At 48.9% G+C, this 15,546-nt stretch overlaps 1 protein-coding gene across 1 annotated transcript in view; it reads left to right on the plus strand.

Annotated features, from left to right (window-relative positions):
* BUB1 (BUB1 mitotic checkpoint serine/threonine kinase) overlaps positions 1-15,546 on the plus strand; it is a 57,950-nt gene that overhangs the window by 41,190 nt on the left and 1,214 nt on the right. Inside the window, exons 19-24 of the mRNA XM_032770571.2 lie at positions 2,910-3,050; positions 4,125-4,240; positions 13,908-14,069; positions 14,303-14,460; positions 14,542-14,719; positions 15,405-15,511. Of these exons, the coding sequence (XP_032626462.2) occupies positions 2,910-3,050; positions 4,125-4,240; positions 13,908-14,069; positions 14,303-14,460; positions 14,542-14,719; positions 15,405-15,511 (862 nt within the window). The remainder of the gene's footprint in view (positions 1-2,909; positions 3,051-4,124; positions 4,241-13,907; positions 14,070-14,302; positions 14,461-14,541; positions 14,720-15,404; positions 15,512-15,546) is intronic.

Below are 15,546 nucleotides of genomic sequence, written 5' to 3' on the forward strand. Positions count from 1 at the left end.
CTGTCATCCCATGCAGACAGTGCTTCCTATGCACAGGACCGTGATTTAGATGTTCCCAGCCGTGTCTTCTAAGAGATCCAGGCTCGAGACCAAGAGAATAGAGTTCATTGGGGCCATTCTGGACTCCAGTCTCGCCAGGGCCTGTTTACCACAGCCTCGGTTTCAGGCAATGGTATCAATTATACAAGACCTACAAAACTTCCCCGACAGTTTCGGCTTGCACTTGTCTCGGCCTCCTGGGTCACGTGGCTGCCTGCACGTTCATGACCAAACACTCCAGACTATGTCTCCGTCCCCTTCAAACTTGGCTCTCCTTGGTATACCACCCGGGCAGAGACAGTATAAATACGCTCCTCACGATCCCCCCAAGCATCCTAGGCTCCCTTGACTGGTGGTTGACACGCTCTCTGGTCTGTGCAGGGATGCCATTCCATCTGCCTCAGCCTTCAATGACCCTGACAACAGACGCGTCCTCTCTCGGCTGGGGTGCCCACCTCGAACATCTCCGCACTCAAGGCCTTTGGTCAGCTCAGGAACTGGCCTTGCACATCAATATGCGGGAGCTGAGAGCAGTCCGCCTTGCGTGCCAGGCGTTTCAAGGACATTTACAAGGCCGTTGTGTCTCAGTGTTCACAGACAACACAACGGCCATGCTTTACGTAAACAAGCAAGGAGGAGCACATTCCTCCCCTCTTTGTCAGGAAGCTAGTCAGCTCTGGGACTTCTGCATAGCCCACTTGATAGACCTGGTAGCATCTTTTTTCCCAGGGGTTCAGGACACTCTGGCGGATCAACTCAGCAGATCCTTCCTGTCTAACAAGTGGTTGATTCGTCTGGATGTTATCCATTCTGTTTTCCGGAAGTGGGGATTTCCTTGCATAGACCTCTTCGCCTCCCGCGAGAACAGGAAATGCCAGACGTTCTGCTCCTTCAAAGGTGTCTCCCAGGGCTCAATCTCGGATGCATTTCTGATACCGTGGACAAGCCATCTGCTTTACGCCTTCCCACCGTTCCCACTGGTTCACAAGGTTCTGCTCAAGCTCCGCAGAGACAGAGCCCACCTGATCATGATCGTTCTGGCCTGGCTGAGGCAACACTGGTACACCATGTTGCTTGACCTGTCGATAGCCAATCCAGTCCCTCTACCCTTTGCCCAGACCTCATAACTCAGGACCACGGCAGACTTCAGCACCCAGACCTGCAGTCTCTTCACTTCACAGCATGGTTACTGCATGGTTAAGCCAGTCCGAGTTACGTTCCTCTGCCTCAGTGCAACAAGTGCTCCTGGGTAGTAGGAGACCTTCCACTAGGTTAACATATCTGGCCAAATGGAAGCACTTCCTCTGCTGGTGCGACCAATGTAATGTTATTCCCACCGAGGTACTGGTCCCTACCATCTTGGACTACCTCTGGTCTCTCAAACAGCATGGCCTAGCGGTGTCTTCATTGAAGGTGCACTTGTTGGCCATCTCTACCTTCCATCCAGGGGAGAGTGGCTGCTCGGTGTTCTCTCACCCCATGGTTTCGCGGTTCCTCAAGGGCTTGGAGCGATTATACCCACAAGTACGCCACCCTGCCCCAACTTGGGACCTCAACCTCGTTCTAGCCAAAGTTATGATTGCTCCCTTCGAGCCGCTAGCAACCTGCTCGCTGCTGTACCTGTCCTGGAACACAGCCTTCCTCATAGCCATTACATCGGCAAGACGAGTTTCAGAGCTTCGGGCTCTCACGGTGGACCCCCCGTATACAGTGTTTCATAAGGACAAGGTACAGTTGCGACCACATCCGGCCTTCCTCCCTAAAGTGGTATTGGCCTTTCATATCAACCAGGATATCGTCCTTCCGGTCTTCTTCCCGACGCCACACTCATCACGCCGGGAGCAGCAACTGCACTCCCTAGATGTCCTTAGGGCGCTCGCATTTTATATCGAGCGAACAAAGCCCTTCCGTAAAACACCCCAACTGTTCGTCGCGGTCGCAGACCGAATGAAGGATGTACTTGTCTCCTCCCAGAGGATTTCATCTTGGGTGACAGCGTGCATCCATACCTGCTATGACTTGGCTCATGCTCCGATGAGCCACCTTACCGCTCATTCTACCAGGGCTCAGGCTTCATCTGCCGCTTTCCTGGCTCATGTACCCATCCAGGAGATATGTCGTGCAACTACCTGGTCCTTGATCCACACCTTTGCGTCACATTACACATTGGTTCAACAGTCCAGAGATGACACGGCATTTGGATCAGCAGTTCTACATTCTGCGACATCTCACTCCGACCCCACGTGCCTATCCAGGAGATATGCCGCGCAGCGACCTGGTCGTTGGTTCACACCTTTGCTTCGCACTATGCTCTGGTCCAACAGTCTAGAGATGATGCAGCCTTTGGCGCAGCGGTTCTGCACGCTACCACATCTCACTCCGACCCCTCCGCCTAGGTAAGGCTTGGGAGTCACTTAATTGGAATCAATATGAGCAAGCACTCAAAGAAGAAAAGATGGTTATTCACCTTTGTAACTGTTGTTCTTCGAGATGTGTTGCTCATATCCATTCCAAATCTGCCCTCCTTCCCGTCTGTTGGAGTAGCCAGCAAGAAGGAACTGAAGGGCTGTTGGGTCTGCAGGGGTATATATCCGGCACCATGGTGGCGCCACTCCAGAGAGCGACCCAGCCGACCCACCGAGTGTTGTTAGGGTAAAAATCTTCCAACGAACGTGCATGCAGCATGCGCACGCCTAACTGGAATGGATATAAGCAACACATCTCGAAGGACAACAGTTACAAAGGAGAGTAACTGTCTCTTACAAAGGTGTGTAACCGTCTTTTCGTGCTTATCATCATTGTAGACTTGTATTCCTCTATTTACTCACATTTTACATACAACCTACAAATTCTCTCTCCCTTCTATGAAGTCATTGTTGAAAACCCTTGGGACGAGGGCTTAATTCGCAAACTTCTATCAAGTCTACCTAAACCGCTGAGTACCTACTCCAATGCTTTTGAATGGAAATCCAGTCTTCCCACTATCAAACTGAAGACTGAACTTACACTGGGTAAGAACCACCATTTTGACACATTGATTGCACTCTGTCTAAAAATTGCTTTAGATACACTGGGCAGTAAAAAAATAAATCCTTAAATTCTTTTACATTTATTCAGAAAACCTTCCAAAAATGGCTCCCAGATTGTTTAAAGATTAAAGAACTTAGGGTTCAACAGTGGACCCATTTAAAAATTGCTGTATTTTGATGATATCTGCCTCTCTGTCTCTGAGAGGGAACCAATAAAGTACTTAACATGGAATTCTGAGCCTTGTATGGAACAACAATAGTCCTGTTTAAACATAGATGTTGTATGTTATAGTAATTGCATCATGGCTGCATGACTTAAATGTTAGTGTTCCCATTAATAGGGTACACTTTAGACTCTGACTACTCACATGCAGTTGTAGGCAAGCAGCAGACACCACCAGTTTGGTCAATGTAATATACCCTCTCTACACACCCGCTCATAATTCAAAAGCTTATTATGTCTATTTTAAGATGAGGTCTGATATGGAGCTGTCAAATGGTGCTGTTACCAAAGAAGCAGAGATAAACAATGACACCAGTGTGTTCAAATGACCACTTTGAAATGTTTGCATTTGTTTCTGTTAGTTTACTGACTATGTTTATTTCAAAACTTAAAATTGGATTTCTTTGTGGCCTCAAAGCATCACAATAACAATCTAAATGATAAAAACAAATCTGATTTATAAAGTTGTACAGGTATCATTGAAATGTAACTGGTGACGTTTCTAGTCAACTTCATTATCATCTTGCTCACTGTTATGATCTCTGTCAAGAATGCTTGGGTTAGCACGGTGTTCATTGCCTCAGCACAGGGGTGGCAAACTTTTTGGCCCGAGGGCCACGTCGAGGGTACGCAATTCTGTTTGTTACATAGCATGAGGGTGCACTGAGAACAACAGTAAAGGTGTTTATAACACGCCAAAGCAATAACATACAGTGCTGCTGTAATGCGCTTGGACAGTTCATTCTGTCTAGAAAGCTTTGCTGAAGAGGAAGCTTTGTAAAGAGAATTCATTAATCTATTGTATCTTTCATCTCCTTCCTAAACTGCCAAAGGTCCTAAATCATTCCATGTGGATTGCTTACTTGGAGAAGGGGCTTTTGCTCATGTCTATCAAGCTTCTGTCCTGGATACAAATAACCCTAAAAATAACCAGAAAGTAATATTAAAGGTAAGTGGCTTTGGTTCCGAATAGCTTGTCATATAACTTCTAGAGCTGGCTTTGCTGAGGTCCCTTAGTAATTCAACCAGTAGTTTGAGATGTGTAACTTAAGTGGATTCCTGAAAGTGCCTAACCTCTAAGGCAGTGGTTCTCAGCCAGAGGTACACGTACCCCTCAGGGTATGCACAGGTCTTCTGGGGGTATATCAGCTTATCTAGGTATTTGCCTAGTTTTACAACAGGCTCCATAAAAAACACTAGTGAAGTCAGTACAAACTGAAATTTCATATAAACTACTTGTTTATATACACTGACATGTAAATACAATATCTATATTCCAGTTGCTTTATTTTATAATTATACGATAAAAATGGAAAGTAAGCAATTGTTCAGTAATAGTTTGCTGTGACATTTTTGTATTTTTAAGCAAGTAGTTTTTAAGTGAGTTGAAACTTGGGGGGTACACAAGACAAATCTGATTCCTGAAAGGGGTATAGTAGTCTGCAAAGGTTGAGAACAACTGCTCTAAATGGACTTTGTCTGGCTTCAGTTTCCAACCATTGGTTCTTGTTATGCTTTTCACCACGAAGTTAAAGAGCCCTCCCATACCTGGTATTTTTTCCCCTCTGAATATACTTAGGTGCTAATCAACTCAGCTCTCGATTTTTTTACATAATTCACTGTAAGGCATTCATTCCAGCCCTTGAATATATATGTATATATATTTTTGTTTGGCTCTTCTCTGCACCCTCTACTTCAGAGAATGAGAAAACCAAGTTTTTAAATGTGATTTTTTTTTAACCTTAGTGGTTTCAGTACATAGATTCCTTGGTCCTAGTTCTTAATGCGAAGTGGAAATTGGGTTTCCAGTGTTGTACTAGCCTCCTCTTTGACTATTTGTCATAAATTGTCACTTTAAGCAAGATGTGTACTGCCTGCAGTAGTTTAAATACCAATTTTAGTCTTATTTTAAATAAAAGACAATCTATATAGAAATAAGAGCTTCTAACCACGTGGGCAATCATATTGCTGTGAGCTGAATGGTTGGAGCACTTTTTCAAGATCGGTCATGCAGTTCAAGACCGGAAAATTTCAGATCACCTAGTCTGACATACTGTATATCACAGGCCACCAAGGCCACCGGGCAGAGAACAGAAGGACTAAAGTGCACCAAGGCCATAAATGAGAAATACCCATAATATTAAATCTCAGCAAGGTGGAAGTAGTGAATTAACCTAAACAAACATTCTTCTTTGAGTAGCATTCCTATAGGTGCTACACTGTAGATGTGTCTGCGTCCCTGCACTGCTAATCAGAGCAGTGTCCCTTTGCCTCACGCATGTGCTGCAACCCCTCATGCTCTGCCAAGAGGCGATCCAGTGCTGTGCACACGAATCCTCCTTAGTTCCTTCCCAACCGCCCCTGGCTAGAGATGGAGCTTTAGCTATCCATTAGTGGATTGTGAACTTCTATAGAATTGTTAGTTCTTCTTCGAGTGCTTGCTCATATCCATTCCAGTTAGGTGTGCACACACCGTGTGCATGTTCGTCGGAGATTTTTACCCTAGCAACACTCGGTGGGCCGGCAGGGCGCCCCCTGGAGTGGCGCTGCTGTGGTGCTGGATATATACCCCTGCCGGCTCCGCTGCTCCTCAGTTCCTTCTTACCGCCCATGTCGATCATTGGAACAGTGGACCGCAGCTTAACTTACTTCCACCTCCCTAGCGATTCGCTCGTTTCTATTGTATTGTGTATATAGTTCGATTTCCTATTAGTATAGTTAGTGTTTAGTTATTAGTTCTGTAGTAGTTATTGTATATAGTTAAGAGGGATCGGGGGTTAGCCCGTTCCCCTCACCCAGTACCGGGGCCCAAGCCCAGTTCACCGGCCTTCAAACCGTGCTCGGCCTGGCATAGGCAGATGCCCACAGGAGACGCTCACGACTCCTGTCTCAAGTGCTTGGATGAATCTCATCTCACAGACAAGTGCTGCATCTCCAAGGCTTTCAAGCCCCGGACTAAAAAGGAGCGGAACATTCGCCTGAAGCAACTCTTAATGGAGGCAGCTCTGACTCCTCCGTCTTCAGCACCGCCTGTGGCACCAGGAACAAGTGCCTCTTCTGCACCAGAGCACGCGCCGACAGTGAAGGCTCCTCGACATCAACCATCACCAGCCCAAGCTCCTGCCCGGCACCGCTCTCTCTCACCAAAGAGCAAGAAGCACAAGCCTCCTGCGGCTACTGTATCTATGCCACAGTCTTAGCGCTTAGCTAAGTCGGACCGCCTGGCACTGATGCCCTCCGCACCGTTGATTCTGGCCTCGCAAGAGCCGTCGAGTCTGGCGCTTACCAGCTCCCTGGCACGCACCGTGGTTGAGCTTATCGTGCCCTCCACTCCGGAGACGTTCTCCACGGCATGGGACTTGATTGCCTTGACGGAGCCTGAGCTGCCTCAACCCCCGGCACCGCCGGTGCAGGTTATTCAGTCAATAGGCAAGCCGGCCGTCATGAGACCATCTTTGCCCGGTACCACTGAACATCGCCGGTCCCGATCCAGGTCCCGCAGACACACTCAGTCCCGTCATCGATCCCGGTCCCGGCGCCGCTCGCAGTCCCGGTACCTCTCCCCATCGAGGTACCGGTCGTACTCGCGGCACCATTTGAGGTCCCAGTCGCCGACCCGGATACTCTCGGCACCGCTCTAGGTCCCGACACCACTTGCGGCACCGTACCTCTCTCAGCCGATCTCGGCACGGCGATTCAAGGCACCGGTCGACCTCCCGGCACTGAGCCGGTCCCAGGTCCCGGTCTCATTCCCGGCACCGGTACGACTCCCGGTACCGTTCTGCGGCACCGCGTGGGGACAGATCGAGTGGACGCAGGGACTCGCATCAAACGGTCTCCGCCCCTCCGTGGCCTTCTCGTCATCCGTCTACCTCGTCCCATGCAGACAGTGCATCTTATGGGGATTCGGATACTCACAACAGGTTTGCCCAAGGAACCCTTGGCCCGGACCAGGGACCTCATCAGTGGTCCTTTTGGACACCTTGGGCTTATCACCAAGGCTGGGGTGAACCCCCTATACTATCGCGCTCCGGCCCTTCCGAACACTGAGCGCCAGAGGCCACCGTTAGCAGACCTCCCCCGGCTAGTACGGAGGAATCTCCTGCCCATGTACCGGACCCACAAGATCTACCGGCTCCGGACGTTCCTCAGGATCAGGAGTCAGTCCAAGACCCGCTTGTCCCCGAGGTTTCATCCTCCTCCTCCCCGGATGAAGCGGTGGCGGGGACGTCATCATCGGGACCACCCCCAATAGACCTCAGGTCACACCAGGACCTACTGCAGCGTGTCGCCCTTAATATCAGTTTACCTGTACAGGAAGTTCCTGAGGTGGAGGACTCGCTAATCAGTATACTGTCGGCGGAGGCACCAACTTGGGTCGCCCTCCCCTTCATTCATTTGATCCAGGGTAGAGCGGATACCATCTGGCAATCGCCAGCATCCATACCGCCGACAGCCAGAGGGGTCGAACGGAAATACATGGTGCCCTCCAAAGGGTATGAGTACCTTTATATGCATCCTCCTCCCTGTTCATTGGTTGTACAGTCCGTCAATGAACGGGAGCACCATGGCCAGCAAGCCCCTGCACCTAAATCAAGGGAGGCCAGGCAAATGGATCTGTTAGGAAGGAAAATCTATTCCGCGGGAGGCCTCCAACTCAGGGTGGCGAACCAGCAAGCCCTCCTGAGTAGGTACAGGTATAACACCTGGGAGGCGGTAGGGAAGTTTACAGAGGTAGTCCCTCAGGACTCCCACCAGGAATTCACAGCACTCCTGGAGGAAGGGAAGAAAGTTGCACGGACCTCCCTGCAGGCCTTGCTGGATGCCGCCGATTCGGCAGCTAGAACGGTCGCCTCTGGAATCGCCATGCGACATTTATCATGGCTGCAAGTGTCAGGCATGTCACATGAACTTCAGCAGACTATACAAGACTTACCTTTTGATGGCCAGGGCCTGTTGTCGCAGAAGACGGACCCTAGGCTACAGAGTCTAAAAGATAATTGTGTAATTATGCGTTTGCTGGGAATGAATACGCCACAGACTCAAAGACGGTCTTTCCGGCCCCAACCTCAGCGCCCCTACTCCCCACCTCGGCCAAGGCAAGACTTCACCAGAAGACAAGGTCATACCAATCACAGTCATCAGTCTGGGCCTCAAGGGGGTAACAATTCTGGTCCCACCAAGCCACCAGCGGGACCCAAACTAAACTTTTGAGGATGTGCCCGAGAGCAGTGTACCAATGGCCTCCCAGGATCCTTTTCAGTTCTACAACTACCTTGCCCCATTTCCTCCCTGCGTGGTCCCAACTAACCTCGGACTGTTGGGTCCTACGCAAGGTGGAGTTTGGATACCATCTTCAGTTTATTTCAACCCCCACACCCAACCTCCCTCCTTGTCCCTCTTCAGGGACCCCTCTCACTAGCAACTCCTTTTGCAGGAGTTTTGGAGGCTTCTTGCAATGGGAGCTATAGAGGAGGTACCGGAGGAGTTAAGAGGCAAGGTGTTCTATTCCAGATATTTCCTAATCCCCAAGGCAAAAGGGGGCTTCCGGCCTATCCTAGACCTGCAAGGACTGAACAAATTCATGAAAAAGTTTAAGTTCCGCATGGTATCCCTGGGAACCATCATCCCTTCCCTGGATCCCGGAGATTGTTATGCCGCTCTCGACATGAAGGACGCATATTTCCACATTGCAATTTACCCCCTGCACAGACGGTATCTACGCTTCGTGGTGAATCGTCAGCATTACCAGTTTACGGTCCTTCCCTTTGGCCTCTCCTCGGCCCCTCGGGTATTCACGAAGTGTATGGCCGTAGTCGCCGCCTCCCTCCGCCGTCGTCGAATACATGTCTTTCCATACCTCGATGACTGGCTTATTCGAGGGACCTCCGAGGCGCAGGTCACTGCTCATGTGAGCATCATCAAGGACCTGTTCACCCATCTAGGCCTGATAATCAATTTGGAAAAATCCACTTTGGTGCCTACGCAGAGAGTAGAATTCATAGGGGCCACGCTGGACTCCAATCTTGCAATGGCCAGCTTGCCTCTACCTCAGTTTCAGGCTATAGTCTCTCTTGTACAAAGGCTACAAAGCTTCCCAACAACCTCTGCCCGCACTTGCCTTGGCCTCGTAGGTCACATGGCTGCATGCACTTTCGTCACAAAGCACGCCAGACTGCGCATGTGTCCTCTTCAAACTTGGCTCGCCTCAGTCTATCGTCCGCGCATGGACGCCATAGACATGATACTCACAGTTCCATCGAGCATTCTGGGCTCCTTCGACTGGTGGCTGACGCCATCCCTGGTCGACCATTCCATCCACCGCAGCCCTCCGCGTCCCTAACAATGGACGCCTCATCTCTTGGCTGGGGTGCTCACCTAGGGCACCTTCGCACTCAAGGCCTTTGGTCCTCTCAGGAACTGGCGCTTCACATCAATGTCCGCGAACTGAGAGTGGTCCGACTGGCATGCCAAACCTTCCAGCGTCATCTACAGGGCCGTTGTGTTGCAGTGTTCACGGACAACACGACAGCCATGTATTACATAAACAAGCAGAGAGGGACGCGATCCTCCCCCCTTTGTCAAGAGGCGATGCAATTGTGGGACTTCTGCATAGCCCACTCAATAGACCTGGTATCCTCCTTTCTCCCAGGAGTCTGGAACTCTCTCGCGGATCACCTGAGCTGGTCCTTCCTGTCTCACAAGTGGTCCATCCGTCCGGACATTCTCTAATCTGTATTCCGGAAGTGGGGCTTTGCTCAGATAGACCTCTTTGCCTCCCGAGAGAACAGGAAATGCCAGGTGTTCTGCTCCCTGCAGGGTCGCTCCCCAGGCTCCCTCTCAGACGTGTTCCTAATTCCATGGAAAGGTCACCTATTTTATGCCTTCCCATCCTTTCCTCTCATCTGCAGAGTTCTACTCAAACTCCGCAGGGATAGAGCCCAACTAATACTGATCGCTCTGGCATGGCCGAGACAGCACTGGTACACCCCGCTGCTCGACCACTCTCTGGCAGCCCCGATCCCCCTGCCACTCTGCCCGGACCTCAACGCAGAACTTTGGCAGGCTTAACCACCCGGATCTGCAATCCCTTCATCTGACAGCATGGCGGCTGTCTGGTTGAACCAATGTGAATTGCGTTGTTCCACCTCTGTGCAACAGGTGCTGCTGGGAAGCAGAAAGCCTTCCACGTGGGCAACATATCTCGCCAAGTGGAAGCGCTTCTCCCACTGGTGCTCCCAGCATGACTTTATTCCCGAAGGTGTATCTATCCCCATTATCTTGGACTGTTTATGGCCCCTCAAGGAGCAGGGCCTGGCAATCTCTTCTATAAGGGTGCATCTTGCAGCTATTTCCACCTTCCATCCGGGGGACACTGGCAGTTCGATCTTCTCTCACCCCATAGTTTCCAGATTTCTCAAGGGCTTGGAGCAGCTCTACCCTCAGGTCAAGCACCCATCCCCTACCTGGGATCTCAACCTTGTATTAGCTAGGTTCATGGGCCCCCCCCTTTGAGCCTTTAGCCACATGCTCGCTGCTGTACCTGTCCTGGAAGACAGCCTTCCTCGTCGCTATCACCTCGACTCGACGAGTATCGGAACTTCGCGCTTTGCTTGTGGATCCTCCCTATACGGTATTCCACAAGGACAAAGGTACAGCTGCGACCGCACCCAGCATTCCTCCCTAAGGTGGTCTCTGCCTTCCACATTAATCAAGACATCTTTCTACCAGTCTTTTTCCCGAAGCCGCACTCATCGCGCCGGGAACAATAGCTGCGTACCCTGGATGTCCGCCAGGCTCTCGCGTTTTACATCCAGAGGACCAAACCATTCAGATGTTCGCCTCAGCTGTTTGTAGCGGTCGCAGAGCGCATGAAGGGCATGCCAATCTCCTCCCAACGGATCTCATCTTGGGTGACATCCTGTATCCGGACATGCTACGACTTAGCCCACATTCCGACTGGCCATCTCACTGCCCACTTGACTAGGGCTCAGGCCTCATCTGCTGCTTTCCTGGCCCATGTTCCCATCCAGGAAATATGTTGCGTGGCTACCTGGTCTTCCATCCACACCTTTGCATCACATTACGCATTGGTCCAGCAGTCCAGAGACGATGCCGCATTTGGCTCAGCGGTCTTACATTCCGCAACTTCTCGCTCCGACCCCACCGTCTAGGTAAGGCTTGAGAATCACCTAACTGGAATGGATATGAGCAAGCACTCGAAGAAGAAAAGACGGTTACTCACCTTTGTAACTGTTGTTCTTTGAGATATGTTGCTCATATCCATTCCAAACCCACCCTCCTTCCCCACTGTCGGAGTAGCCGGCAAGAAGGAACTGAGGAGCGGAGGCGCCGGCAGGGGTATATATCCGGCACCATAGCGGCGCCACTCCAGGGGACGCCCTGCTAGCCCACCGAGTGTTGCTAGGGTAAAAATCTTCCGACGAACGTGCACGTGGCGCGCGCACACCTAACTGGAATGGATAAGAGCAACACATCTCGAAGAACAACAGTTACAAAGGTGAGTAACCATCTTTTTTTAGCTATCTTTTGGTGCTTCCCTTTAACAGAAAGAAAGAAAGAAAGAAAGGGATTAAGACATTACTTATTAACACCCCCCACCCTCTCCAACCCTTTATTTTAGATTTTGTTCTTTTCTTTGGGCCCCTGTCTGGGGATTCCTCATGACAGAGTATATCCTAAGTACACTTAACAGCAAGGGTATTCAGTTTTTTTCCCACCCAACTACGAAGAGGTTTCTCAAAGGCATAATGAAACACTTTCCCCAACCCAGACTTCCTACCCCACAATGAGATCTCAATCTAGTGTGAAAAGGACTGACTAGACTGCCATTTGATCCCATGGCCACTTGTTCTTTAACTCACCTTTTCATGGAGACTGCATTCCTGATCTCCATCACCTTGGCAAGAAGGATAGGGGAGATAGTGGCTCTGATGGCGCATTCCCCTGTTTCAGAGCATTCTTCCATGATAAAGTCACACTCAGACCTCATCTGAAATTCACCCTCAAAGTGACTTCTGCATTTCATGTGATCCAACTTTTTCACCTTCCAGCCTTTTATTCCAAACCCCATCAGGATAATAGGGAAGGCATCTGCCATCTACTTGATGTAAGGAGAGCCTTGGCCTTCTATTTGGACAGGACAAAAGTTTTTAGAAAATCTCCAAGACTCTTCCTCTCCGTTGTGGATAGGTCTAAAGCAATGATCCCCAACCTTTTCATCTGGCGGGCACCAGACGAAGGACCACTGCGGCAGTGGAGCACCTGCCAAAATGCCACCAAATTTCGGTGGCATTTCGGCAGCGAAGTCTTTCGATGACACTGCTTGCTGTTGACAAGCGACGTCATCGAGACACGTCCCCGCTGAAATTTGGGAGCGACATCTCTTGATGATGTCACTTGTTGGCGACAAGTGTCGTCATCGAGAGGCGTCCCAGCCAAAATACCGCTGAAATTCGGTGGCATTTTGGCGGGTGCTCTCCCGGGGTCCAGGATGCGGGAACATTAAGATGCCCCCGCGGGCACCACGTTGGGGACCACTGATCTAAAGGCATAGCAATTTCAGCTCATAGACTCATCAAACTGTATCAAACTCTGTTGCCACATTTGCAATTTAGCACCCCCATCCACAATCTGCACACACTCTACAAGATTGGTCTCCTTTTCCATCACCTTCTCCAAGGGTATCTGTATCCAAAATCTGCAGAGTAGCTACCTAGGCATCCGCACACACTTTTGCTGAACACTATGCCAAACTGGGGGACTCTGCTGCAGATACCAGATTCAGCACCATGGTTCTATCATCCATAATACATTTGACTTCAAAGCCCCAGCCTCCGGTGCAGGGTACTGCTCGGGAGTCACCTACAGTGAAGCATCCATAGGGACACTTGAAGAAGAATTTACTCACGTTGTGCAGTAACAGTGGTTCTTTGAGATGTGTCCGTATGGGTGCTCCATGATCAACCCTCTTCCCCTGTACTTTGGAGTTCTTGTCAACTGTTAACTAGAGAAGGAACTGAGGAGGGTTCGCCCACGCGACCCTCCTCAGGGGGGAGGGATAGCTCAGGGGTTTGAGCATTGGCCTGCTAAACCTAGGTTTGTGAGTTCAATCCTTGAGGGGCCACTTAGGGATCTGGGGCAAAAATTGGTCCTGCTAGTGAAGGCAGGGGGCTGGACTCGATGACCTTTCAAGGTCCCTTCCAATTCTAGGAGATTGGTATATCTCCAGTTATTATATTATTATTATACAACGCTTGTTAGCCTTGTGACAGAGCACAGAGGCGTAGGGGGGAAGCAGCGCATGTGCAGGCCGAACAGATGCAGCTACCAAAGTTCTCCAATTAGCAGTGCAGGGATGCAGATACACTTATGATGGAGCACCCAAAGGGAAACACATCTGGAAGAACCATTGTTACTGCACAAGGTGAGTACCTATTTCTTCTAATGGTTCTATAATTTATTATCTAGATAAGAAAAATGTCCAAGCACTCAGGTCACTGTAATTATATGGGAAGATTTTCCCATCTTCCTTCAATTTACTAGATAAATGGTGATATAATCCAATAGGTTTAATATGGAGTGTTTGGTTACAGGTGCAGAAGCCTGCAAACCCTTGGGAGTTCTATATAGCATCTCAGCTGGTGGAGAGGCTTAAACCAAGTGTGCGACATCTCTACATCCAGTTTTATTCTGCTCACTTCTTCCAAAATGGAAGTATATTAGTTGGTGAACTATACAACTATGGAACTTTACTGGTAGGTGCACTAAGACTTGTGGTCTGAAGAGAGATATTTGTAACCTTTTAGGAATTAAAATACATTACAATGCATAGTAATCCATTGTGCCTCTTTGCTTTACAAAAACGCGTGTTGTAGGTTTATTTTCGACTACGCTGTTTTGCAAATATGGAGCTACAATTATATTATGTAAAGCTATCTTTTGGTGTGGTTGACATTCTCTCTTCTCATCCCCATATCTTTGTTTACAGAATACCATAAATATTTACAAAAAGCTTCCTGAAAAAGTGATGCCTCAAGCACTAGTAATCTATTTTGCTGTAAAAATTCTATACATGGTGGAAGAGCTCCACAACTGTGGAATCATTCATGGTGACATTAAACCTGATAACTTCATACTTGGAGAAAGGCAAGTATTTCCCTTTAGCACCAAAACTACTATCCTTTTGCATTATGGTTTTAATAATTATGTGGCGATCATTTACTGCAGGCTTTTGGATAATGACACCTGTGACATAGACAGTCTCTCTCATGGTCTGACAGTCATTGACTTGGGTCAATGTATCGACCTGAAACTCTTTCCTGAAGGAACTGCGTTTACAGGAAAGTGTGAGACATCTGGATTTCAGTGTATCGAAATGCTGACACAGAAACCATGGAACTACCAGGTATTAGATTACATAGATGTAATAATCTGAGAACTTGGGCCCCAATCCACAAAGGTACTACAAATCCACTACATCCCACTTTTAAGCTCCCTGCAATCCACAAAACCCCTGCCAAACCCTATTGGTGCCTGAACTCACTCAGCTCTAAGTTTCTGCCTCCAAGCATGCAGACTTCCACCCCATTGTAGGTGTCAGGATGCCTTGTGTAGGGAGCCTAGGAGCTAAACTCAGGCTTCGTGGATTTTAATGTTTATATGGGATTCTGGGTTTGTTTGAGGGCTCTTCCCCCCACTCTAGGTGCCGAAACGTTAGGTGCCATGATGCTCAATGCCACAATGTCTAAATCTCTTTGTGGATCCGGGCCAAGGTGATTAAATTCTGGCCATCTGATATGAGTCCAGCACTTAAACTTGATAGGCAGGATTCTGCACAGATGTAGCAAAACAGGTTTGCATTTCTATCTGCTGTAACTTCTACTGATAACTAAAATCACAACTGTTGTTACATAAAGGCCTGATCCTGCAACTTATGCTCAGATGACTTGTCCAGGTGAAATCATAAGGTAGCAAGAAGATATGTTCTGCAAAATACTTGAGCAGCATGAGTTTTCAGAGCACCTTTTAAGTAATAATGCTAAATCATTAATCTGAACTTCTTCACAATAGACACATATCTTTCTTTTTAGACTGATTACTTTGGAATTGCTGGAACAATATACTGCATGCTCTTTGGCACCTACATGAGGGTGAGAAATGAAGAAGGGATCTGGAAAACTGAGGGAGTCTTCAGAAGGTTGGTCTCATTGCATCTTAAGGGGAGCTCCTCAG

Source organism: Chelonoidis abingdonii, chromosome 3 (assembly GCF_003597395.2).
Source record: "Chelonoidis abingdonii isolate Lonesome George chromosome 3, CheloAbing_2.0, whole genome shotgun sequence".
In the NCBI taxonomy this organism is placed as follows: domain Eukaryota; kingdom Metazoa; phylum Chordata; order Testudines; family Testudinidae; genus Chelonoidis; species Chelonoidis abingdonii.